General features: G+C 53.5%; 1 protein-coding gene across 1 annotated transcript in view; it reads left to right on the top strand.

Annotated features, from left to right (window-relative positions):
* The first annotated feature begins 1286 nt into the window (after positions 1-1286).
* TRABD2B (TraB domain containing 2B) overlaps positions 1287-26576 on the top strand; it is a 220156-nt gene continuing 194866 nt past the window's right edge. The window contains exons 1-2 of the mRNA XM_058552351.1: positions 1287-1885; positions 3957-4517. Of these exons, the coding sequence (XP_058408334.1) occupies positions 1784-1885; positions 3957-4517 (663 nt within the window). The 5' untranslated portion in view covers positions 1287-1783. The remainder of the gene's footprint in view (positions 1886-3956; positions 4518-26576) is intronic.

Below are 26576 nucleotides of genomic sequence, written 5' to 3'. Positions count from 1 at the left end.
CCTCTCTGTTGCCACGTCTCTGTGCTTCTGTCTCTCCGGGCACTCACCTGTATTTTAATCACCCCCTTGCATGTCTGTCCCTATCTGTCTCCCTCTCTAGGCTGTGGGCTCCTGACACTTCTACCCAATTCACACTTCAGCCTCCATTGTCAGGACAGGAAGAGTCAGTGAACACCTGTTTAACAGAACTAAGCAGTGGTGCTTGTGACTCAGTTTCCCCATTTGCTAGAAATGGTCCAGAAGCTTGAGCCTTGCCCCTTGGCCTTCCCTAAGTTTCATTTGCCACTCAGGAACAGAAGGAGGCTGGTTTTAAGGACTCTTTTAATTCTTATGGTCTAAGGAACTGAGATATGAATCCTTACCCTCCCAGAGCCCCTCCCAGAGATCCTATGTGGGTCCAAGGACACTGATGGCAGGGGATTGTTTAAATGGAAAGTTCCAAGGAATTTTGAGGAAGATTATTTTGTTGTTTTGTTTTAATTCAACCGGTGTTGGCAGAGCACCTACTAAGGGCCTGCCAGTGTTAGGAACAGCGCGCAACACAAAGTTGTCAATACCAGCTTCCCTGTATTCTTTTGGGTGCTGTCTTCCCGGCCAGTCTGGGAGTGCCTGCCCACTCCTGACCCTCTCGCCGTTCACTCTCGCAAGGACTTGCGCATCAGATGCATTGGGCGAGGTTGGTCCTTGTCCCCAAATCTGTCGCTGCCCTGCCAGTTCGCGTCCACCGCAGAGCGGACAGAGGTTGGGCGAGCGGGGCCTCGGCCAGGGCGCCCTCTGGCGGCCCCGCGCGGAAGCTGCGGCCTGGGGGGGAGCTGGCGAGGGGAAGGGGGAGGGAGGGAGGGAGGAGGAGGAGGCGCGGGCAGGGGAGGAGAGGAAAAAGTTGCGCTGGGAAGTTTGGAAAGTTGGGAAGTGGCTGCTGCGGGCTTCGCCTCCCTCCGCGCGTGTGTGAGGGAGCGAGCGAGGGAGCGAGAGAGGAGCGAGCGCCTGCCATGCCCATCAGACCCCGCCTCGCCGCGCCCGGGCGCGGAGCTCGCCCCGACTCCCTGCGGCCCGGCCCGGCCCGGTGCGGCCCGGCGCGGCCCCGGCCCCCGGCCCCCCGCCCCCCGCGCCGGGTCCTCCCCTCCCCCCACCTCGGCGGCCCCAGCCCCCCGCCCGGCCCGGCTCCGCGCCGCTCTCCCGCCCTCCTCTCTCCCTCCCTCCTGGCCGCCGAGCAGCATGGCGGAGCCCGGGCAGCGGCCGCGCGGCCGCCCGCCGCCCCTCTGAGCCCGGCTCAGGGGCAGCCGGGCGCCCCAGACCCGACCCCCGCCCCCGCCGCGCCCGCCGCCGCACTTGTCCCACTGCGCGCCCCCTGGAGCGCCGCGCCCCCCTGGGACCCTTGCGCGCCCCAGGTCCCCAGCATAACCTCGGGATCCCCGTGCGCCCCGGAATCCCGGTACTGCCCCAGGAACCCCGCGCGCCCCTGGACCGAGACGCAGCTCCGGGACCTCCGCGCGCCCCGGGACCCCCGCGCACTCTCAGAACCCCGGGGCTCGGCCAACGGAGCTGCGCGCCCTGGTGAGGGGGCCCCGCCCCAGAGGGTCCCCTTCTTCCAACAGACGGAGCCCCGCCCCAGAGGGACCCCCAGGTTCGGCAGGGACATCCAGCCACGCCCCACAGGGCTCCCAGCATCCCGCGGCTGGAGCCCCGCGCTCTAGAGGAACCTCCGTGCTCAGCTGGGGACTCCCCGCCCCGGGGAGGGGGCGCCGCCCAGGAGGGTCCCCCGCGCCCCGCGGGCCCCGGCAGGATGCACGCCGCCCTGGCGGGGCCGCTGCTCGCCGCCTTCCTCGCCACCGCCCGCGCCCGCCCGCAGCCCCCGGACGGAGGACAGTGCCGGCCGCCCGGATCGGTGAGCGAGCGCCTGCCCGGCCCCTCTCCCGGCCGCCCGGGCACTCCAGCCCCCTGGGGACGGTGGTTTTGGGTCCTGCCTTCCGCACCCACCTCAGCCCGCTCGCTCCACCTCCGCCCACCGGGCGCTCCTCGGGCGCCCTTCCCGGCTTCTGCCGCCTGGGTCCAGCTCCGCGCCGGGAGCCGAGGTGGGGCGCCCGCTCTGCCGCTTCTTCCCCACACGCCGGCCGACGCTCTCGGGCTCTCCTCGACTTTCCGTTCTGCCTGGACGTTTCCCCTCTGTGCCCCCTTGGACTCACTTCTTTCTTACTTTTGTCCTGTCTTCACCCTTCTGCTTCTCTCTGTCCGCTTCTGACTGTCTCTACGGTTCCTTGCCCTTCTCTTCTCTGGCTTCCCTCGGACCCGTCCTCGTTTGCACACTCTGCCCGCTCGCAGGCGTCCCTCGCCCCTGCCCTCCCCCTCTGACCTACGGCACACTTTCTCCCCGATGCTGGTCCCCACTTCTCTCTTCTTCTCCAGCCCGGGCCCCAGCACCCACTCTCCCAAGCGCCCCCGTTTCACGAAAAGGGGGAAGATTCCAGAGGAGACGAAAAGGAAATGCCAGGACTTGCTGGCCTAGCAGTTCCTCGGGGTTGAGTATTCACTGGTTCTCCTCATTTTCCTTCCAAACCAAGGAATCCCTTGAATTCCCTCAGTATCCCTCCCTCCAAGTGTAAATTAATGCATTGAAAATAACCCCGCATTGGAGGCCAGGGGAGCAGGAAACGGCATTGTGGGGTCCTCCCTCGTTGCCCAGCCAGCAGGGCAAGGTGCACCTCCGGAGTCTTGACTTGTGCGGAAACAGAGAGCTCGGCCGCTGGGCGCTGGGAATGAGTCGGTCTCCAGTAGGCTGCGATGCACGGTTTTTGGCTGTTAGTAAAGTGAGGTGCTGTTTCCTCCACCCAGCCCGACACATACTTTTCATTCGTGCTAGAATCAAGCAGAAAAAGTCTGAGTTGACCTAAAGTTTGCAGATGGTCAGTGGCCAGTCTGGGGGTTTTTCTGGATGGAAGACAACTTTGCCTGAGAGAAATGACAGTCCCTTTCTCATGCCCCTTAACTCCTGGCCCTAAACGGACCTGGAGAAATGACCTGTCTCCGTGCCCCTCCTTCACCCCTACGCTCACAGCTCACACCACCTCCTCAGAGCTGAGGTCGTAGAAAAGATGAAGAGGACTGAGGTTGGAGACCAGGTAAGCCTTTTTAGGGGAGGAGTCTGGAAAGCACCCAGAATATGTACATTTCTTGGGACTAATTCTGTGGAATCTTCCCCTCCCAAACCAGGGCCTGGAGACTTCTCTTAGCCTGCAGGTTTTAAAGCACTTTCTCATCTGTGGTGTCAGCTGATGGAGCAGAGGAGCTGACACCCCAGACTTGCCCTCCAGAAAGAAAACCGCACCCCCCTGATGAATGGGAAGTTGCTGTTTCCATAGGTGTGCTGTTTCTAATAGGTGTTCTGCTTTCAGACTGCTCTTGGCACATATCTTCTAATGGACGGGTTTAAAAGTTATATGACTTCCTCCCTTCTTGCCAGAGCAGGACTCTTGGTCCTGCTCTCCCACCCTCCCCGTGAAACACCAGTGAAACACCACCAGTGCAGGTTTGGCTTGGCCGGGTGTGAATATTCTCAGGTAGCATGGCACTCCTTGGCGCTCACGGCGAAAGCCGATCGTAAGGAGAGCTTCCTTCACTGCCTCCTTCCTCTGTGCCTGGCTCTGCTCTTTGGGCTGATGTACACACATTGTGTCTTTTCATCCTCCCAACAACCCAACTTAGCAGCTCTCACCCCCCATTGTGCAGATGAGGAAACTGAGTCTGCAGAAGTGAAACAATGTGCTTAAGATCATACAGCGAAGACAGGGCAAAGCCAGGATTTGAAAGTGGGTCTTTCAGCTTCCAAAGCCCTTGCTCTTTGTAGTGGCCCCATGTGGGTCTCTGCCTTCCGTCCCACCTCCACCTGCCCTCTCTGTGCTAACCCTGGTTTACTCTGCTGCCTTCAGCCTCACCGCCTTCCTTCTCTTCTCCCCCTGCAGCAGAGGGACCTGAACTCCTTCCTGTGGACCATTCGGCGCGACCCCCCGTCCTACCTGTTTGGCACCATCCATGTCCCTTACACCCGGGTCTGGGACTTCATCCCAGATAACTCCAAGGCGGCCTTCCAGGCCAGCGCCCGCGTCTACTTCGAGCTGGACCTGACGGACCCCTACACCATCTCGGCACTGGCCAGCTGCCAGCTGCTGCCACACGGGGAGAACCTGCAGGACGTGCTGCCTCGCGAGCTCTACTGGCGCCTGAAGCGCCACCTGGACTATGTGAAGCTGATGATGCCCTCGTGGATGACGCCCGCGCAGCGGGGCAAGGGGCTCTACGCCGACTACCTGTTCAACGCCATCGCCGGCAACTGGGAGCGCAAGAGGCCCGTGTGGGTGATGCTCATGGTGAACTCACTCACGGAGACTGATGTGCGCTCCCGAGGCGTGCCCGTGCTGGACCTCTACCTGGCCCAGCAGGCCGAGAAGATGAGGAAGAGCACCGGGGCCGTGGAGCGGGTGGAGGAGCAGTGCCATCCGCTCAACGGGCTCAACTTCTCCCAGGTAGGCTCGCGGCACCCTGGCCCCCAGAGCCGGCAGCCCCCGTGCGCCTTTGTCCTCTTCTGATTGCCTTCCTCCTCCGGCAGCCAGGGCCCTGTCCGTCCCCCAAAAGGGAGAGGTCTTTCGGGCTGTGAGGCAGCTCTCTGGCTGCTTTGTGGTGGTTTGAGGGCCAACTGGTGTGTGCTGGAACTGGGGGTGAGAGTTTGGGTGCTTGCTGCTAGCTCAGTGGTCTTACCCGTTGGGGATATCCGCTCCCACCTGCTGTGCTTGCCTGGGCGCATCAGAGGGGTGGCAAACAAGAGAGGGAGTTGCAAGTTTGTGGCTGGCTTTCCGAGGCCTTGGGGTCTCAAGAGCAGGAGGCTGTCCAGGCTGGCATGTGTACGGAAGACGCACAGGGGGAGACGTGGTTCCTGGGGCTGGGGGGCAGGAGAGGTGTGATGGACCCGGTGTCTGGGCAGCCCCGGCTTGCTGTTGGAGGTTAAGAGCTGCCGAATGTCCGGGGCCTTTGCAAAGCTCCAGGCGACCCTCGGGCTGCCTGTCTAGGCGGGGAGAAAGTCAGCAAGGATTGTTTTGGGGTTAATGATTTCAGAGAAATGTGTTCACTTAAAGGTTGACAGTTCTGATTTCTGAACCTCAGGAGTGGGTGCGGGGAGAAGGGAGGAGCTGCCAGACACCTGATCCAGCAAAATGTCGTTAAAAGCCCTGTCCCCGTGGTCAGAGGCCACTCTCAGCTCACTGGCCCCAAACTCAACTCCGAGGCCCTGGAAACAGTGAGTTCACATCTGTGCCTTGAGAACGGGCTGTCAGTCCGGGATGGGGGCTCCGCGTGAGGCCTGGTGGCTCCCACAAGGAGGCCCCGAGTGAGGCGTGGTCCCGAGATGTGCTCCTCCATTGAGGAAACGGCCCCATAAATTGGCTGGGCTAGAAGCTCTACCTCTGGGACAAGATCTGCTTGCTGCTCCCGAGATGTTGCAAGCTCTTCACGAGGGAAACAGCGGCGGAAACTGATCCCCCTCCGGAGATCTCTGGCCTTTGTTTTTCCAGGGGAAATGCAATATTGTCCCTGGGGAGGTAAGAAGCCAGACTGATTTGCCGGCCAAATGAAAGGCGGGTTTGTCGGTTCTCCTGCTGGCTCTCCCATAATTGTGGAGTTCTTACCCAGAGGGCCCTGGTGGCAGGAATATTGGGGCGGTTAGTCACGCCCCGCAGGGTTCTGACTACGCCTGACTCCTTCTCCATGGGGGAAAATCCTGTGCATTCTCTGGCCCAGCGCTGATTCCTCTGAACATACCGCTTTCGCCCTCCGCAGTGACTTTTCCCTTGCCAGCCTCGCGAAATGATATTTTCTGCACCGAGCTCCCCAGCGCTCACCGCCCATCTCATTTTAGAGGCAGGTTTGCGGGAGGCCTCTCTGTTCACGTCTGGCTTCGACATCTTTTTTAGGCCGGGGAGGTGGGGGATCCACCGTCACTCTCAGCTTCCTCTTTGTGCCAACCACAGAGGAATCCGACAAAGCTGAAGGGAGCTCACAGACCCTCTGGTGAAACGGCCTCTGGCTTTAATCTGTCTCTCTTAAAACAACAAAACTATCTTTCTTTGGGGTCTGGAAACACTGCTGTTCAACCAAATGACGGCTTTGGTAGGTTGAAAACATTTGCTGGGAAGTGTGTGAAGTTTTGTTTTAGGAGAAGTCGAGGACCATTCATCGGCCCTCGAGGAGCGCGCTGACAGTCTCCAAAGCCGGTGTTTGAAGATCAAACAGACTCAAATCTCTGGTTTCAAAAACGTGCCCACCCGGTCACCAGCCTGGGCCCGCTCTTAAAATCATTCTTGGGTGCAGCTTCTCTAGAGGGCTGCAGGAAGCAAGTCCCAAACAAAAGAAAACAGGACTCCTCTTGGTTCCCTAATCTACGCACCCTTCACCACCTGCCAGAGCGTCTGACCCCGCCAATTTGTCCTGTTATCATTTTGGAGGGAGGTGATGAAATTGCTCTTCCTTCCCTGTGGGCAGCCGTGGGCTAACTGGGAAGGGAGGGATTTCAGAGCCAGGGCGAATAGGGTTGTTAGGGACCCCTAACCCCAAAGTCAGAAACACGACAGCCTTCTCAGTAAAATTGTATGTGCGCGTGCACAGTTTGATATGAACATCTGTGATGCATTATTATACCGAAATATCTGTTAAGTGCATCAGATTTTTATTTTTTCTTTCCTCTCAGCGTTACTGTTATTGCAAAATATTTTGGGGGGAGCAATGAGAGAGGAAGGCGGGAAAAAGAAGTCTTAAATGAGAGCGCCTTTTTGTTAAGACCTGAGATTTTAGTTTTAATTTTAGTATTTCTGAAATTTTTACATTTTCTTCTGGGCAGAAATACCACGTTTTTCCTTGCTAAGTGGAGAAAGAAAGCTTAAGTGTGGGGATTCCCTGGGCTGGAGGAACCACTGAAAGAGTTTCTTCCACCTTTGCACAGGCTTGGAAGACCTGGCTTATTGGCCCTCGTCTCTGATTTCAGTATAAACTGAGGGTGTTAGATCCACCATCACCTGAGTTTACTGTGTGACCTTGGGCAAGTCAGTTCCCCTCTCTGGGCCTTGTTTTTCCTATCTGAAATGAGACACCAGGATTAGGTCATCTTTCAAGCCGCTTCCAGCCCTGACGTTCCATGGGATGGTCATAATCAATTCCATGTGCCACGCACCCTACAGGAGGTTTCACGTGCTTTTCCATTTTGTTGGATTCTCACAACCTGCTGGCTTTCTAAGGTGGGCACTCAGAAAGCCTGGGTGACTCGCCCAAGGTCACGTGGCTAATAAGGAACAGAGCCAGTCGGCCTGACTCTCAGTGAAGGCTGTGCCTTGCTGCCGCTCCATGCTGACTCTCTAGATCTCCCCGTCTGGGTGTTGCACGTCCTGCTGCAATTCCTCCTTCAGTCTTTTCTTCTGTTTCTTTCTCCCCTTTAGCACTGAGGGCTTAGAAATTTTATTTCTTGGAGAATTTATACTTACAGAGAAATGATTGCCTCTGGCTATGGGCCTGGAGCGGGGATGGTGAAGGCAGGTCCTCTGAAGAGTTCCCTGGTGTGTTACAGACAGCTCAGCAGAGTGGGCTGAGAGATAGGAGACTTGCTTCTAGGTTTCTGGCTTGTTTCTAGGTCCCAGGTCTATCTCTAAAGCCAAAGACTTGTCTATAACTTTGGTGTTCCCACCTGTCAAGTGGGGCAGTAGTGACCAGCGTTTTCCAATGGAGCTGGTTTTGTGAGCACATGGGGAGACACCTGTGGGAGGCTGTTGAGAGGGTACCTAGATGGAGGTCCTGTGCTTGGAAGAGTCCAGGGTGGCTCCAGGACAGGGAGAGAGGAAGGCCGAGTGGGAAGCCGCATCTCTGCCCTCCTGGCACGTTCTCCCTGCAGCCGTGTCCGCTGCCCACCCTTTGTGAACAAAGTAAAGCTGGAGTAATAAGCGGTGGTGGCGGCCCCTGACCCCTGGAGCCTGGGGATGCCTGAGCCTGGAGTCCAGATCTTGTGACATTCTTGGGACCTGCAGATATCAATCAGTGCTGCCGGCTGCCTGCAGGGACTGGTACCAACTGCCACTAACCTGCTGGGCTGATTAGGAGACCTCCTTCTCCCTCTCAGGGGCCCCCGTCCTCCCCCACTCGGTACAGTGGAGACATCAGATGAGAAGCCCTCTAAGTACGTGGTTCTCCGAGGCCCAATAAGGAAACAACCCTGCCATTCTGTACTGCGCTGTGTTTTAACAAACAGGCCGACATTACCCATCAAGTGTGTGTAGAGCCTGCACGCTCAGGTACGGCCACCAAGGCTGTCCAAAACATTTGTAAAATTCTACAGCCCCCCACTAGGGAGTCACAAACCACAATGTCGTCATTTCTGAGCTCCGTCTCTGTACAGGGTGCTACGTTAGACCTCGTAAGTCCGTCGTCTCTAATCCTCAGGGAGAGGCGACAGGGCATAGCATCCTATCTCTTTTACAGACAGCAAATTGAGGCTTGAAAAGGTTAAGTCGTTTGGCTGGGATTAGGCAGACTCAAGCTTCAAACTCAGGTGTGTCTGATGCCAAAGTCCATGCTTTTCAGGCATCTGAGAGGTGACCTGGTTTTTGTTTTTCTTAGTCAGACTGCCTTATCTGGTGATGTGTGTGTGTGCTGGAGTGGACAGAGACCATCATGTCTTGCTAAAATAATAAAATATGTGTAGAGAGAGATAATTGAAAAGTACTGAAGCAGATTTTCTCCCTGGCTTATAAATGGGATCAAAAGGTGATTCTAAAATAGGAGTTCACAAGGACATCCCCCGCTTCCCAAGGGGCCATCGTGAAGACGGCACCCCAACTCTGGCTAAGAAGGCACAGTTGACTAGTGAAGGGTCTCCGGGGTTTATGGTCAGAGCTCCTGTGTCTATACCCTGAGGGGCCAGCACATATTATTAGGTGCTCTATAAGTGAATGAATGAAAGAATGAATGGCCAGAAACCCCGATATGACCATCCCTGCTTCCCCTCCTCCCACCATCCAGTACTGTTGAATGAATGAATGAATGTATGTATGAAGAGAGACGGCATAAGCCACAGCAAAGACCCCTCCTTGAAGTTTACTAGCTCCACGCCTTCCAACATGGACACAAAATGTGGAAATCACCAAGTGGGTAGTTCAAATACAAAGCAGGCTCGAGCCCTGACCCCACTCACTTTGCCGGTGAGCCTGGGCTAGTCCTTTCCCCCTCCGGGCCTGGGCTGCCCCCGCTGTCCCACGGGAGGGTGGGCTAGACAATTTCCGGGGCCGGTTCAGTTCTATGTCCGCGGTGTTCCTCCTTGGCACCCGCATCTTGGAGGCCCTGGGCCACCCTGAGATTTTGAGCCTGAGTTCTCGGCAGCTGGGAGGGGCTGGCAGGCTTGTCTCTGGCAGGCTGCTGCTGATACCTGCTTGTCTGGAAGCTCGCTGGTTCCGGTGGGTGATCCTGCTGCCTCTCGCTGCCAGTCTGCAGAGCGGAGAGAGCCCCGGCCTGTCGCGGCACAGTCCGCTGGACACCTGCCCAGCCCGGAGCCTCTCCTCTATCAGGACTCCTCTCCCTCACTCGCTTCCTCTCTCATTCAACCAGGCAGCCTGGTGTGGGGCCAGTACAGTGCTGGGAGCAGAGACCTGGGAACGGCCTGGTTTTTTCCTGTGGAGGGTTCACTGCCCGGCCAGGGAGAGCGGGTGTTATTAGTCTTCTTTTACAGCTGTGGAAACCGAGGCATGGAGCGTCTGTGCATTGTCTCTTCTGTGTCCTGGTTCCCACACTTCACATGGAGACGCTGTTCTTCCTTCCTCTTCCTGTCACATGTTCGCATCTTTCAGAATCCACCTCTCATTTCCCATCCTCCAAGAATGGCCATTCTTGAGTCCCCCTACCCTCTCTGAGCCTCCATGGCAGCCACAGCAGCACCGACCTATGGTCCCTTGAGTCCGCAGCATGAGTCCCTCCTTGTGACTTCAGATCTCTGTGCCCTACCTGGAGTAAAGAGATCAGGTGCCTCCCCCAAGGCAGCTGGGCACCACTAAGGACCTCAGGCCATGCTGAGCCCTCTGCTCCCCAGAAGTCACCCTCAGAGTGACAGCTCCTCAGTCAGTGTGGGATCAAAACACAGGCTGGCCTAGTCTGCACCGTGGAACTCCAGATCCTGGACTGGGGAACAGGCTTCTTCCGGCCCCACCTTCACCCTCTGCCTCTGCAGCCTGCCACACCCACTGTGTCTCCCACACCCAGCCCTGTGGTTGGGAGCTGATCAGCAAATGTCTGTCACGTGGTGTGGAAGTCCCTTGGGGGACCCCTTAATATTGACCCCCAGGCATGTGTATTCTCAGATTCTTTCTGTGCCAAGAGAGCTGTTTGCAAAGAGCCTCTGCTGGCATGGCAGGCTCTGCCCGCTCTCTCTGGTCTGGTTGACTCAGACTTTAGCATTTGATATATTATCCCAATGTAGGGGGGAAAAACAAACCCCGAAGCAGATGCACAGGATGGCTTAGGTACCTCCATCAAAGGAGAGTGAGGCCAGAAAGCCAGAGGTGACCAAGATGTCATGAAATATTCCCGTCTCAGAATCAGAAGTTCCCAGCATGAAGTCTTCCAGGCTTACAGCATCTCTGAATCCTAAGCTGGGACTCGGAGGCTCAGAGAATCTAAGAATGGTGAAATCTTAGAACATTAGGCTCTGAGGCATTTTTGGACTCGAAGAATCTTCACATCGTGAAATCCTAGCCTCTTCGCTTTGAAGAATTTTCAGCTCACAGACACAGACTTCTAAAATCTTAGAGTTGGAAGGCACCAGTTCTCAAAAATTCTAAGAAGCCCCATCTGCAAACACATTGATCTCCTTCCCACAACACACCCACCAGCCAATCCCTGGCCAAAGAGAGAAAGCTGGGCAGCGAAGCCCTTTGTGATGGAGATAGAAATGGGAGCGTGCCTCTGTTAATAGTTCCCATTTGGACATCTCTCAAAGCCAGGAAAAGGTCGCCTGGTAATGCAGCTTTCCGAGGGAGGAAACAAGAATGCAACCAGCGCCGCAGCCTGCCAGTGGGCCGCTGCTGTTCCTCTCCGCTCGAATTTGCTTCTAAATATTATCCACTTCACTCCCTTTTATCTCCCATCACCGGCTCTCTGTCCGCCCACTTAATCCGCAGGCAGCCGGTGGCCCAGCTTTCAGCTCTGCTCAGCGCCTGCCAAGCCGTCTCGCCGAGCAGCTCCTCCAGGATCCGCAGGCTTTTAAATCTGCGCAGTATATCCGCTGGAACACAAAACTGTTGCCCCAAGCTTGGAAACGCTGTTGCTTGTGCTGGGCCCCCTCCCTCTGCAGGAATTTCCTCCTTTTCTCTTCTACTTTGAATCCTACGAGATTTCCAAGGCTCAGCTCAAAGCTGCACCTCCTCCAGGAAGTCTTCCCAGAATGCTCCTAAATCTAATCTGCTTGGGAAGACCTGGTCCAAAGCTTTCCTTGATGACCCAGCCACGTATATTCTTTCCCTCTGTGGTGTTCTAAGGCATTTTATGATCTTTCAGCACTTATATATTTTATTTTATATTATAATTATTATTGAGACAGTCTTTTCTTTCCTGAAAGACCCAGATTTAAAACCTAGCTCAAAATATGCTCACAACTGATTACAAAAGGAGACTGAATGTGTTCCAGTTCTGAAGTTGGGGCTTTGTGGTGTATTCTGTGGTTGAGGTGTTGGCAGCTTGGACGCTAAAAAGGGGCTGCGTCTTGGCCTCTGTATTCACAGACAGCCCTCAGACTCCCCACCTGAGCCCAGAGACGAGTTCAGTATGTTGCTGGCTCATTCGATCATGATGTTGTAACATCCTTGGGTCCCTGTTGGAGTCTCTCTCTCCATCCTGGAACAGTTCGTTTTCTCTTCCTCATCTGTTACTTGCAAACAAAGCCCTCTTTTTTTCTCTTTACTACCCTGAGTGCACAGGAGCCTCTTCAGGCTCATCCCATCCGCCCTACCTTAGTTTCATTTAAAAATGTGTAATTTTACCCACTTCTTGGTATACGTCGGTTTTGGGCTCCAGTGATGCTGACCTGTTCTGGTTCTCCCTCCCTCCTTCCCTCCCTCCCACACACAATCCTTGGTCAGCCTCCATGCATTTGCTTATGCTGTTCCCTCCACCTGAGAGCCCTTCCCAGTTTCTATTGTCTGGCTAACTCTTACTCCTCTGAGATGGTAAGGGTTCCTGAGGGCAGTCAGTTTAAAAGCCTGGACTCTTCAGGAAGTGACCTTTTACAGCAGACTTTTATCCATGATCACCAGATTGCACTGTCCCCTCTGGGCTGATGCCACCGGATCATAACTCACAAGTTTGAGTTTAGGTGCAGGGATGTCATTGGCTTTTAGCATTGTGGGGTTTTTTTTCTTTTCTTAATTTTTTTATTGAGGTATAATTGACATAACATTATATTAGTTTCTGGTGTACGACCAGAATTCAATATTTGTGTATATTGCAAAATAGCATGTGTTTTAAAAGGATGGGTGGGTGTCTTAGTCTGCTCAACTGCCGTAACAGAATATCACAGACTGAGTGGCTTCAGCAACAGAAACTGACTTTCTCACGGTGCTGAGGCTGAAGTCTGAGTCAGGGGGCCACCATATTGGGTTCTGGTGAGAGCTCTCTTCCCGGCTTGCAGACAGATGCCTTCTTGCTGTGTCCTCACATGGCAGGGGTAGGAAGGGCAGAGAGAGAGATGGAGAGGGAGAGATGAGTGAAACAGAGAGCTAGCTCTCTGGTGTCTCTTCTTACAAGGGCACTAATCCCATCATAAGGACCTCACCTCCATGACCTCTTCTACACCTAATTACCTCACAAAGTCTCCATCTCCAAATACGGTCATATTGGGGGTTAGGGCTTCAACATATAAATGGGGAAGGGGCACAGACATTCAGTCCATAACAGTGGCTGAGTTGTACCTGGGCTACCCTGGATGCCTGACTGTGCTTGAAAAGAGCCAGAATGTCATCAGACTAGGCCCATACAAGTTGGACCCCTGGGGCCATCTCCGGGAGCTGGCCTGGGGCGTTAGGACCTGTGCAGTCTCTTCGGTGGCACCTGCTGCTGGAGCCTGCCTTCCTCCCCTGACTAGGCCAGGTGGTTTCCCTGGGGGAGCCTGCAGGCTTGCAGATCAGTGCTGGACCACCATCGCCGACCCCGCAGGCGGCCCACATGTTCCGCTGACCTGAGAGTGAGACCCCCTCCCCTTTTATTCTTTGAGTTCTCTGTTTTCTTCCCATTGGGTCAGGAAGGGCAGGAGAAAGCATTAAAATTGACTTCTCACATGTTCTTACCTTGTGAGCCTGTGTTTTCTGCATAAAGCTTCCTCCCCACCTCCCTCATTCAGAGGAACATCCTGTCTGATTCTACCTTCAGAACCAAGAGTGAGTCTTTATTTGCACAGCATGGCGCAGACTCAGCTCAGGAGCCCCTCTCCCCCGCACTGGAAAGCCTCCTGCCGTTGCCCCAGGACAGCCCAGCGCTCCTCCAGTGCCCAGAATCAGTGCATCTATTGCGAGTGTAACCTTGGGTCAGTTACATACATAACGTTCGGTGCCTCAGTTTCCTCATCTGTCAAGCTCATCTGATTGCTGTGAGGATGAATCGATGAGTGTCAAGTGCTATAGTACAGTGCCAGACACATGGCAAGCACTCAGTAAACGCTAACTCATGGTTATTATTGTATTTTTAAATTAGCATCATGATACAATTTTTCCAGAAATGTTTTCCTGTTCTCGCTGTATGCCAGACATTGGGATACGTGCTGGAGACAAGAGTGAGCACAAACGGTGATGCTGTTTCCCGGGTACTCCTTTTCAGGATGAGGAGGGGACCGGCCACAGGTGCCTTACACTCCAGGGGGTTGGGGGGCGGGGGTGAGAGTGGCCTTGACGGGTAATGTGTGTTGTGGGCGCACACAAGATGCACACTTCCCAGTCCTGGGAATATCTGGGAAGGCTTCCTGGAGGAAGGCCAGGTGAAGCTGAGATCTGAAGAAGGAGTAAAAGTTAGCAGGCAAATGCTGCGGGGTTCCAGGCCGGGGACACTGGAGGTGCCTACACGGGAGCCACGAGCTGAGTGGAGCGTCTGAGGCTGTCCGCGGTTCAGCTTGGCCCCACCTGCGTGGGCTGTGGCACGACCTGGCGAATGAGACCGCCTGCCTGGTGCCTGCCCTCCGCCGCCTCAGCCCCGCGCCCTCGGGCAGAGCGCAGGGCAGAGCGCAGGGCCGTGCCAGGCCGTCTCGGATGGTCCACTCAGCCCGGGCCGCGGAGCCGCGCGTTCGCTCCTGTGGACCGGACTCCGCGGCGCAAGTGCGGGTTTCCTGAAAGAGCTGCGAGCGGGACGGCCGCGGCGGGGGCGGGGGGGCCTGGGGCGCGTCTCCGCTCGCCCCTCGGCCGGGCCGGGCGACCACACAGGCGGGCCGGCAGCCGCGCCCGCGTCCCCGCCGCCAGCCCTGCCCGGGGAGGCCACAGGGCAAAGATAAACGGCAAGGCCTTTTTCCCTTCCTCCTCTTCTGCGTAGAGGACTCACCTCTTCCTCCCCAGGTTATGTAAGTTTCCTGGCCAGTTTTATCTCCTGGGGACTTAACGCGCCTTGGGTCCCATTTGAAAGCCCATTTTAGAGAGGAAGATTCGGGCCGGGGGAGAAAGCCTTTTGGAAATCTCTGGCTCATCCTTTAGCCTTAGTTCACACGGTTTCCTGCTGCTCAGCCTTAAGTCTGAGAAGAGACAAAAGCCTGATTGGCGATGATAATTCCAACCATTCACATCGCGGTTTGCAATTTCCAGAGTCTTTCACATGCGCCGCCGCACTTCCTCCGCCCCACACCAGGACACCTGGAGGTTTCCTACACCCCGCCCCCAGTGTTGGGGCTCCCCGAGGCCCCCTGGATTTCCCCAGCTGGGTGGCTCTAGCATCCACTGCGTTATCTGACATTCTTGAGCACCAGACCCTCCACTGCGTCTGAGACGCAACTTAAAGAGCTGTGGGTTGGTCACAGGATGGGTAAGCTGAGGCACTGCGGGACCCCTGGTGATAATGCGGGCTCATTGTGCTTGACCTTGACTGGGACGCTTGGTTAACGCGGCTCTGGGTAACCCGCATGCCCAGGCCTGCTGCTGGTCTCGCAGGCGATTTTATATTATTCTGCTTCCTTCAGTATAGTGTTGTAGGGAGGCTGGGGAGAAAGGAAGGCAGGATTCTTGATGGAGACCCTGCGGGTTGGGCAGCATTGGGGCGCCTGGAGATGGGAGTGGAAGAGGCTGTGCCAGGAGGAGGAGACTGTTAGCAGAAGTGCCAGGATGGGGAAGTGCAGAGGGTGTGCAAAGAAAAGGGTTTCTACCCCTCCATCCACTGGCTTTGTTCTTTCCTTTTCCTGCCCAGCTCCCAAGAGAGCCGTTGTCATTTAGAGCCTCTGATGTGCTAGGCCTCGGGTTTATCACAGTCAATTCCTAAAACAATCCTGAAGGGTAGGTATTATTTTCCCCCTTTTGAGGACATTGGGGCTAAGTGCTTTGTGCAGAAAAACGGAGTCAGGCTTTTCCTTAGATCTTTTGATACCTTAGGAGAGAGACTGGACTGGAGTGGGAACTCCAGCCCTGCCGCTTGGACTGGCTGACTGCAGCTTCCACATCTGGGAGAACGGGGCTCGCAGCAGTGTTACCCCTGGCGGTGTGAGGAGTGGAGGAGGCAATGCCTGTCACCACGTGGCACACAGTTAGAGGTGAGGAGTGCTGACTGGTGCGTGAAGTCCTGGTCACTTTAGTTACTGTTATTGGCCCGTTTCACATGTGTCTCGAGGTGAAGCCCATCCCACAGAGAAGGTGGTTCTTGATCCTTTGGTCTCTCATGGGCCGAGTGTCGTCCGGAGCAGGGCTGGTGGCTGGTTGGCCTGATTGGAACCGTGTGGCCTGACCACCCAGAGCGTGGTCAGTTTTCCCGACCTTCTGCGGGGTGTGACGTCTGACCACACTCGCTCTGGCTGGGCTTCCCTGTGATCTCCCCCTGCTCCCTGGAGCAGGACACGTCAGAAGGAGGGACTGGAGAGCGTAGGCTGGAGGCCCAGCTCTGCCGCTGGTTAGAGCCTCCTCTGCGCAGGTGGGCCAGGTGTGAACAGCAGCGACTCGGAGTTACGAGGAGCATCGGGAAAAGCCTGGGAGGACTGGATTAGCCCTCGAGAGCTCTGTGCTGTTGGGAGTACTTGGGGAGCAGGCGTTTTTCCTCTTCTCTTTCTTCCAGAGAGAAATACCCTGTAAATACTTAGCGAGTTGAATTAGTTGTTACGAAACTGCTCATCCATCCATTCATTCCTTCGTTTGTTTAACAAGCACAACTGGGAGCTATACTGTGCCAGGCTTAGTTCCAGGCCATGAACATGGGGCTGGTGAGGAAGGGAGGCGTGAAGGGACCCCTGAGAGAGGCGTGTAACAGCAGAGTGCCAGGAGTGGGTCTGGGTCCTCTGAATGCACTGTCCTGCTTAATCCTCACCACAGTCTCTCAGGTACGTACTGTATGCAGCCCCACTTTACAGGTGAGGAAATTGAGGCACAGATAGGTTAATTTACTTAGCGGAGGTCACACAGCCGATGAGTGGAGGATCTAGAAACCACTCAGAAAGTCTGGCTGCAGGGCCTGTGCTCTCAGCCCCTCTGAGTCTAATGAGAAGAGATTGGAGTCTGTTGTGGGGGACAGCTCTTCTGAGACTGGAAGTGTGAAAGGTGTGGAGGGGCAGGGAGTTGGTAGACTTCTGATGTTCCCTCCTGAGGAAGGCTGCACTTTGGGAAGGAGAGAGTGAGATGGTCTGTCTGCCAAGGCCTAGAGTGAGGAGGGGTGTGAAGAGAGAGGCTGTGCTGGGGATGGAGAGCAGAAGCTGACGTGGCAGGCAAAGGGATGGCGGCAGGGCAGGCTGAGGGCCCAGCAGAAGTGGAGGCCCTAAATTTGTAACAGCACCAGTCTGTATGGCTGGGGTCTTCTCTGCAGAGCTGTCTGGTGTGGGTGTAGGGGAGGGGAATGTGACAGAGGGCTGCCCCAGTCCCTCAACCCTCAGGAGTCCCTATTCAGTTTGCCACAGTAGCTGGACAGGATATCAGCGCCCACCTGTCTGTCGTTGTTGAGCACTGACCCTGAGCCCCCACCTCCTGGCCACTGAGGCTTTGCAGGAATTCGGGTCTTCTGGAGGCCTTACAGATGCTACCAAGATGGATGAGACTGCATCCTTGCTGCCCAGGAGTTCTCTTTGCTGGTGAAGATGCTCAATTTCTATACCACAGACCTCCCCGCCTTATGAGTACCTGGCTTGGCTAGGTACTCCTACCTATCCTCATGCTATACTTGGCAGTAAATGCCACCTGAGCTCAGTACTGAAGGACAGATGGGTGTTCCCTGGGCTCAGGAGGAGCACTGTGTCTGGGACAGGCGCCGATGGTGATATCGATCCAGACTGAGAGAATAGCCTTCCTCACGTGTGGAGAATGCTTGCAGGAGGCCGGGCAGGCCAGGGAATTGGCCATAGAGGCTCCCGGGCCACATGGTGGAGGCCTCGTACATCCTGTTGAGAAGTTTGGGCTTGATTCTGGGTGCACTGGGGGCCATTGTACCCCATTCTTGTGTTCTGTGATTTATTCATTCTTCAAACTGGAGCATCTCACCCAGGCTTGTCTGGAAATTCTCAAGCCCCTTGGCTTGAGGAAGGGGCTGCTGTATGAGGGTCTTTTCCCTCATCAGATCCAGGATGTTCTGACTGCTGGGCCAGAGGAGGCCTCTCAGCTTCTGGAATAGGAACTCGGGAGTGTTTTCGCTTAGAAACTAGATCGTAAAAGAGGTGTGGTGGCAGACTGAGACGAGCGTAGTTAAATATATTACAGGGCCTTTTGTGAGGGAGCCTGAGACCCTGATCACCTTTCTAAAATGGCTCCTGTAGGATAGCATGTCTCTGCATTTCCTGTGACCCATTTCATGGCAGATTTGGGGGATTCCACCTGTTCGAAGTAGGGGTGGGGTGAGGTGAGTCGTTCCTGAATGCTCCCATGCAGCGGTGCAGGATGGGAGGCTCTGTGGTCTGTAAATGGTCAGTAAATTGTGAGAGCACTGGATTGAGAATCCAGCAGCATGAGCCCAGGCAGGTCCCTCCCCATGCCAGGCCCCCTTAGCAGGTGCGAGAGCGCTTGGTAAACCATAAACCGCATCCCGCTGCTGCAGAGCCCCTCTCTAAGCTGGGTCTGACCTCACTGGAAAAGGGCATTTTTTATTGCTTGTCTTTTCTATGTTTACGTGTCTGTCTTCTCCATAGACTGAAGTTCTTTGAGGGCAGGAACCTCATCTGAGCAATCTGGGTTGGCCCAGGGCCTGGCGCCAAGGACGCACTCAGGGATGCTGTGGCTAGCTGTCAGATTACCGGCCGTATCTACACATCATCACCTGAGTATCCTGCTGGAAAACAGAAAATCCCCAACCGCACCCCTGCCTTGTTCCCAGATTTCCAGATGTTTGGTTCCTGGAGGTCAAACATCTAGGCAGCCGTCCGCGCTTCCCGCGGTGGCCCCCAGGTGTTCTGGCTTTGCTGACCGCTGAGTGCCTTCTTGCCCTCATGCTTAGCCGTCTCCTTATGGGGCTGTGATTTCCCGCTGATCTTTCATTCCTACAGAGGCCCTGAGGGCTTCCACCGGGCCACCCTGTGGGTGGGGGCCGCTTCCCTCGGGATTGGAGGCATCTTCTCTGCCCCCCCTTCGGCCCCCTTCCTCACGCTTCTGTGTTTTTTCCAGGACACCGATCAGAGCTTCTGTTTGCTGGTTCTTCCGTGATCCTCACACAATATAAGTGAAAGCTGCTAAAACCAATAAATTCAAACCATGTGTGGGCACTGGGGATGAGCAGGGACGTCAGAGGGCTGCAGCACGAGGTGGCGTCAGCTCTGACGGCACCGGAGCTGATTTGTATACGAGAAAAGTAAATACCCGAAGTGGTAAACAGCCTTGGGTCTCTCATCGCCAGGATTCAAAGGCATTTAATAGGAACACACTCTCTGTCTCTTATAAACAAAGCGAGATGCTCTGTGTGTGCTGACCTAAATTCTGCATTTTTATCTTTGGGAAAGCCAGCCAGTTGTTCCAGCCGGGAGACCGCAGGCAGTCTGGGCCGTGGGGCTGGGTTGCCTTCTTTCTGGTTTTGGCAGTTGGTCTAGTACTTCTGCCTTGCAGAGCGTTACCTTCTCATCTCTCCTTGGCCTTGGAGCAAGTGGGAGGGGTGGCCATTCTCACCCCTGTCCTGATGAGGAACGTGAAGCCCAGAGATATCAGTCGACTTGCCCAAGATCACATAGCAGATCCGGGCTGAGCCAGGACATCTCCTCTCTCTTCTCCTGTAGAACCCTCTAGCTCTCCGCTCCTTTTCCTGTAAATTGTACTTCTGTCCTCTAACTCAGAATCCCAGAGACCTCCTCCTCAACTCCTCCCTCATTTCCGCTCTCTTCCACTGTCTCCTGAAGCCTGCTCTTCTGCTGGTCTCTGCTTCCTCTGGTTTTTTATTCAGGCCATTCTCAGTCAGGAAAGAGCCCCCAGGGAAGGAACCAGACAGTCCTGGGTTTGGGGTTGTGGTTTCTCTCCCTGCCAACTGTGTGGCTTCCAACAGGTTCCTTCCTAAGCCCCTCAGTTTTCACATATGTAGAATGGGGGTAAGAATGCGTACCTTCCTAGGATGCTTGTGAGGATGAAGTGGAGCCCACTGGGTCAGACTGCCCAGCCTGCTTGGTGACTGGTGGTTCGCTTCAGCCCACCTTCCTTCAGTTCTAGTCTCTTCTAGTGGCCTTCTAATTGCACACTAAAAATGGATTAATCCAGGGACTGGCCTCGTGGCCAAGTTGTTAAAGTTCCTCATGCTCTGCTTTGGCAGCCTGGGTCCATGGGTTCGGATCCCAGGTGCAGACCTACTCCATTCATCAGCCACACTGTGGAGACATCCCACATACAAAATAGAGGAAGACTGGCGTGAATGTTAGCTCAGGGTGAATCTTCCTCAAGCAAAAAAAAAAAAAAGAAGAAGATTGCCAACTGATGTCAGCTCAAGGCGAATCTTCCTCACCAAAAAAAAAAAGGGTTAATCCTTACAATTGCGTAAACTAAATACACCATGCACACATACACAAATGAGTACATGTAAATCTGGTGAAATCTGAATCACATCAGGGGATTCTATCAGCATCAGTTTCCTGGCCTTGATATTGTCCTGTAGTTATGGAAAGTGTCACCACTGGGGGAAACGGGGTGAAGGGTATTATTTCTTACAACTGCATGTGAGTCTCCAATTATCTCAAAATAAAAAGTTTAATTAAAAAAATGAATTAACCTTCTCAACACCCCCATTCCCTTGCTCATTCCCCTGTGCCCGCTGCAGCCAGATACTGCTCTAGGTACTAGGCATGTGTCAGAGAAAACAAAAGAAGAAACTCCCACTCGCACCTCCTCCAGGTCTTTGCTCCAAGGTGGCCTCCCCGGTGACTACCCTATTTAAACTTGCACACCACTGCTGTGATGTTCCTGTCCTTCCCCGCCTTTTTCCTCCAGAGCACGTGTCACCAACTGCTATCCCGTATATTTTACTTACTTATTTTGTTTATTCCTTTCACCCCATCACTAGACTGTCAGCTCCTTGAGAGGAGAGATTTGTGTGTGGTTATCTGTATCCTTAGCACCTAGACCATGCCTGGCACATAGTAGGCACTCAGCTAATGTTTGTTGAATGACTGAGAGGTGACAGAAAAGGAATGAGTCAGGGTGGGCTAAGTGCTGAAGGAAAACAAAGCAGGGAAGAGGTTGGTGAGATGGTGGAGGAAATGTCATTTTAATGGTGGGCTTTTCCACAGACCTTGCGGGCCTCCCTGATATGGGAGGGGTCAAGTCCTGGCTTAGATTATAATCCTCTCGTTAATTCCTTCTCTTTTATTCATTCATCAGATGTTTCTTTGAGCCATTACTATGTGCAGGGACCCTATAGAGCAAGCTGAGAGGAGGCAGAAAAGGATCTTGGCCCCAGGAGGCTTACAGGTGGGTAGGAGAGATGGGAGGGGAATGCAGACAGCACATGGAAAGGAAGAATGAGCCAGGAGTGAGCCGGTCAGGCTACCGGGGGAGGGGCGCTGAGGAGGGAGCCTCACTGTGGCCAAGGCCTTGGGGGAAGGCTCCGTGGAGGAGGTCTTGATTCCTGGCCTTAAAAGCCTGGGAGGATTTCAAGGCCTTTTCTGGTCTGGCCAGGCTCAGCCTACCACCTTCCTCTTCCTTGGCCCCCCCGCAGCTCGTATGAACCGGCTCCCTGCAGCTGGTTCTGGACGTCCAGCTCTGCTCATGCTGTGGCCTCTGCCTGGGGTGCCCTCTCTCCCTCCCTTTATCTCTCTAAGTCCGGTTTCCTCTTCCAGATCCAGCCCGGCCCTTCCTGCTGGAAGGCTTCCTTGATTGCCCTACTTACCGCAATCCATCTTCTTGGAATATCTGTGCCATCTGTAGTCTGCACCGCACCATTTGACCCCTTGAAAGAGTCTTATGCTGGACCAGCTTCACGAGGGGTGGACTTGACACCCATCTAGGACAGGAGCTGGCTGCTCAGCCCAGCTTAGGCTTGGGTGCACAGTAGGCCCTCCGTGGTGCTTGTGGCTGGAGGGACTTGAGAGCAGTGGGAAAATGGGATTCACCCTCGAAGAGGGCAGAATTTGTTATTTTTGTCATTGATCCAAACTCTCCTCACTTTGAACCACTGGAAGTTCAGGTAGGGGAGGGCTGAAGTCTGCTTTTATGGTGTTTCAGAATCTTGTTCACACAGTAATGCTGCAGATAGAGGGACCCCACAGTGCTTAATGGGCTGCAAGAATTCATGGGTGTTCTGGCATTGGGCTAGAGTCTGTGCTCAGTACATTCGTACAAAAAGACATGAAAACATCTTTGCAGCGTTTACAGCTGTACATTCACTCACCTAACAAATGTGTTCTTTAAATAAATTTTTACTTTAGGACCATTTTTGCTTTACACAGTTATTGGGAAGATGGTCCAGAGAGTCCCCGTACCCAGTGCCCCCTATTTTGGCATCTTGGGTTAACGCGGGACATTCGCCACAGTGAATGAACCCATGTTGAGCCATTATTAGTAACCAAAGTCCATACTTGATTCAGATTTCCTCAGTCTTCCCCTAAGGTCCTTCTGTTCCAGGATCCCATCCAGGATTCCATATTACCTTTAATTGGTATCTCTCCTTCGACTCCTCTTGGCTATGACAGTTTTTCAGACTTTCCTTGGATTCCATCACCTTGACATTGAGTACTGATCAGATTTTATCCCTCCATTGGGATTTGTCTGATGCTTTTCTTGTGATTAGACCAGGATGATGTATTTTGGGAGGAAGACCAGAGATAAAGTCCATTCTCATCATACCATGTTAAGGGCCGTGCTATCAACCTGATTTGTCTCTGTTGATATTAACCTTGATCACCCAGCTGAGGCACTGTTTGTCAGGTTTCTCTACAATAAAGCTACTCTTTTTCTCCATTTTTCCATACCGCACACTTTGGAAGGAAGTCATTATGAGCAGCCCACACCTAAGGAGTGGGGAGTTTTGCTCCCTCTCAATCAGAGTGCTTTGAATGCTCACTTTGTGCTGGGCAGTGTTACAGATGCTGAAAATACAGCAGTGAACGAGACAGAAAAGATCCTTTTCTTGCGGGGAACTTTAATTCAAGTGAGGTCTTAACAATAAATAAATAAGTAAATAAATTCAGGTGATCAGGAGTCTAAGGAAAAAAAGGCAGTAGGTGAGAGAGGGACCAGGGTGCTAAGTGGTGGGAGTGGGAGAAGAGCAGCTGCCTCGTTTCCTTGGGCTTTCAGGAGGAGGTGCCTTTTGAGCTGAATCCAGAGGCGTGAGGAGGAGCCTGCCGGGAACACCTGGGGAAAGCATGTTCTGGGCAGAACAGCAGGTGCCAAGCCCTGAGGCCTGTGTAAGGAACAGAAAGGATGTCATGACTACAGCTCTGTGTGCACAGCAGACAGTGTCAGGAGACGGAGCAGAGACGAGGTGGGGTGAGGTCTTGCTGGACCTACATATCACAGGCAGGCGTTTGGAGGCCATTGGTTTGAAGCGGGGGAGATCTGCTTTGCTTTTTTATATAAAAGAGGGCTTTGGCTGTGGTGTGTAGAATGGGCTCTCCTGGGGGAAGAGTGGAGGAAGCTGGAGGCCAGTGTGGGCCCAGTTGGAATAGTCAGGTGAGGGACTATGGTGGCTGGCCCCGGGGGAGCAGGTGGAGGCAGGTTTGGCTCCTTTTTTGGAGGTGGAGCTGACAGTGCATCTGAAGAGTTGCTTGTGGAGAGATCTAGAAACTGGTGCATGCGTGCACATTTTGGTCCATGGGGGGCCGTAACTGAAATTAGGGGAGGCTGGGGAGGAGCAAGTTTGTAAAGTAAAAGTGTAAATACTGGAGTTCATTCTAGAAGCTCCACCAGAATCCCTTTCGTTGGCACCATTGTGAGCAGCACCTCTGGGCTGCATCATATACCTGGAAGGATTGGAATAGTGTTCTGTTTGTTGATTCAGGCGCTACCTTTCTCCTCAGTAGTCCACACTACCGAAGTGTGAGATGCGGACAGAGATGCCCATGGCAGGCAGTCCGCATGTGAAGAGCAACCCAGCTGCCCAGGGGCCTGGCCACCCGCTGCTCCCTGCTGAGTATGTGCCAGCCACTGAGTGGGATACCCTCTTGCCTCTCCTGGTGCCCAGCCCATGGGAATTTATTTGCCTTGTCCCACCTGCCACTAAGTAAGCAAACGTTGGTTTGTGTTGAATTATGTCCACAGTAAAGTCGGTCAACAAGTACTATTCAATGACGGCTACTGTGTAATGCTGTCTTAGGCATGGGCTGTGGTTGCTGTCTTGGTGGGTAGATAAGACATAAGCATAGTAGGGGAAAGAGTGTGGGTAGCATATCCAGCAAAAAATGGACAACCGTACATGTATAGTTGGCCACAAGAGAGAAAACACATGTCCCCAGGCATGCCTGGAGGCATCAGGGAGGGCTCCCTGGAGGAGATGGGAACAGAGCTGTAAATTTGAAGGGCTTTGAGGGGACTGAGCCACGTGGCCAGAGTTTTTGTTAGGGAATTGGGGGGAAAAAGGTTTGGAGACGTAAAATTATGGCCCATCTAGCAGCATGGGGGTCAGAATAGATGGTCAAAAACGATCTGTTGGATGAGTGGGTGATTGGAAAGTAGGTTGATACCACTGCGTGGAGGGCCTCCAGTGCAAGGATGTCAGTGTCAGAAGACACTGAACCACTGCTGGATGTAATCAATGTCTAAGAGGGCTGGAAGGAGCCAGATCCTCAAGAAAGACTTTTGAATTTCTAGCCAGTATTTAATTTATTATAATAATAATGATACTGCTAATAATAACAATAATTTTTATGACTACTTAATTAGCATTATATTTGCCGGAAAGGCACAGTTAGTTACATGCTTGGCCCCGTCTGTGTGTGATTAGAGGTTATTGACTGAGACTAAGAGGGACTTTTTTATCTTGAGGTTTCACTGTTTTCCTTCCTCGTTGGTCTCTGCTGATAGTCCATCTCACTGTTGGCTCTTTAATCTGTTTGTGTTCCATGAGATACCACCAAAGCACCATCTTTGACAAGGTACACATGCCAAATCCTTATTATAACGTTTACTCACTTAGGGAAGTGGGGGTGGAGGGGTAGTGGGAATGGAAAGAAAAGAAAAGTCCAGATTGCTTTGATTAACTGCATTTTTCTTTCTGGGTGAATGAGAAGGCTTTGGTGGAAATCTCAGGCTGTTTCCTGGAAAGAGTGAGAAAAGCCACTGCGGAGGTTCTGGAGTCTTGGTGAGCAGTAGGTATAGAGCACCTCTTGTGGGCGTGGTGCTGGGCTGGGTGCTGTCATGGGACGCTGGAAGAAGGCACCTGTCTTCCCTATGAGAATGTAGTGTGCGTGAGGCAGGGAATTGGGGCGAGCAGGTCTACCTGGCACAAGGTGCACCTCAGTAAATTCTTGTTGATTGGATGAGCCTTCAACTACATGGTAATTAATTGTTTTAAGAATTCAAATTAGTGAGAGATCACTTCCAACAGGACTCACTAGCCTCAGCATCATGGAAGGAACGATGTCTGATATAGGCCTTTCTCCACTGGTGACTGTACCCAGGCTGCCAGCTTCCCATGGTTTTCTCCTTTATTGTGAGTTGTTTCTCTCCACTTTGTGGATAAGAGAGCTGACACTCAGAGGTTAAGAGCTTCATTCATACCACCAGGAGAGCAGGGAGAGCCTGCTTTTCTTTGTTCACTGGTCTGGCTCAGGGTCTGGCATGCAATTCCTACACATGGCAGATTCTCAGTGCATAGATATTGAATGAATGAAATATTTTGGGAATAGACTGTGTTGGAGGTCTTCATAAAGTAAGGTGTAAAACCATGATATAAACCCAGGCCTTCCATTTCCAAAGCCTGATTTCTTTTACTGTACTGCCCAATTCCATTCGGCAGAGATGGGGTGTTAGATTAGATCATTGTTCAAAAATATTCGCTCCCTGCCCTGCCTTCCCCCCGCCTCCAGTGATGTAGTGATGTGGGGTTTGGCCACGTGGCTTGCTTTGACTTCATGTTGGGCAAAGTGTACTTCCTAGCTCTTTGACTTTGGGCTCTGTCGTGTGACTTGCTTTGGCCAGTGACGTGTTAGCAGACACGAAGGGAGCAGAACCTTCATGTGCTTGCTTAGCTGGGCTCACCCTGTTGTGCCTCTGCCACTACCACGAGAAGAGATTCCTCCATATAGCTGCTGCCCCTCCGGCCTGGGGCCCAGAAGAAACACAGCAGACCTTAGCCCAACCCACAATGAAGAGCCAAGCCCAGATGGACACACAGCTTGAACCCAGCCAAGCCCGATCAGCCAACCCCCTGCTGACCCACAGTAAAAATAAGTGATTATTGCTTTAAGCCACAAAGCCCTGGGTTGATTTGTAACACAGCAGTAGCTGGCTAGTACAGATGAGGTACCTCAGGCAGGGGCTGGCCCATAACATGTGTAACGGAGGGAAAGAGGGAGTGGGGGTGGGAGCTGAGGCTGGGAATATAGGTTTCAGCTAAATCTCAGGAGGTCGTGAATGTCAGTGTAAGGAATTTGATCATTTTCCAATAGACAGTGGAAGGCATTGAAGGTTGTTGAACACAGAGAGATGAGATCCCAACCAGCCATAGGTGGGTAAATTTGAAAATAAGTGCAGAATCGTTCAAATGAGAGGAGAAGAGACTAAGGTCAATGGACCTGTTGGAAAGCTGCTGTTATTTGCTCCCTGCTGTCTCCCAGAGACTGGCACCATGCCTCTTATACAGTAGGTACTTACAAAGTATTTGTTGAATGAATAAATGTAGAACAGAATTGTCCGGATGTTTAATATTGAGGACCTAGACAATAGAAGTCTCTGATAGTTCAACTGTTTCCCTGTTCATTCATTCGCCAATATTTGTTGAAGTCTTAAAATGGA

The sequence above is a fragment of the Diceros bicornis genome, chromosome 13 (assembly GCF_020826845.1).
Source record: "Diceros bicornis minor isolate mBicDic1 chromosome 13, mDicBic1.mat.cur, whole genome shotgun sequence".
Classification (NCBI taxonomy): Eukaryota; Metazoa; Chordata; class Mammalia; order Perissodactyla; family Rhinocerotidae; genus Diceros; species Diceros bicornis.
This window is presented reverse-complemented; position numbering and strand designations above follow the sequence as displayed.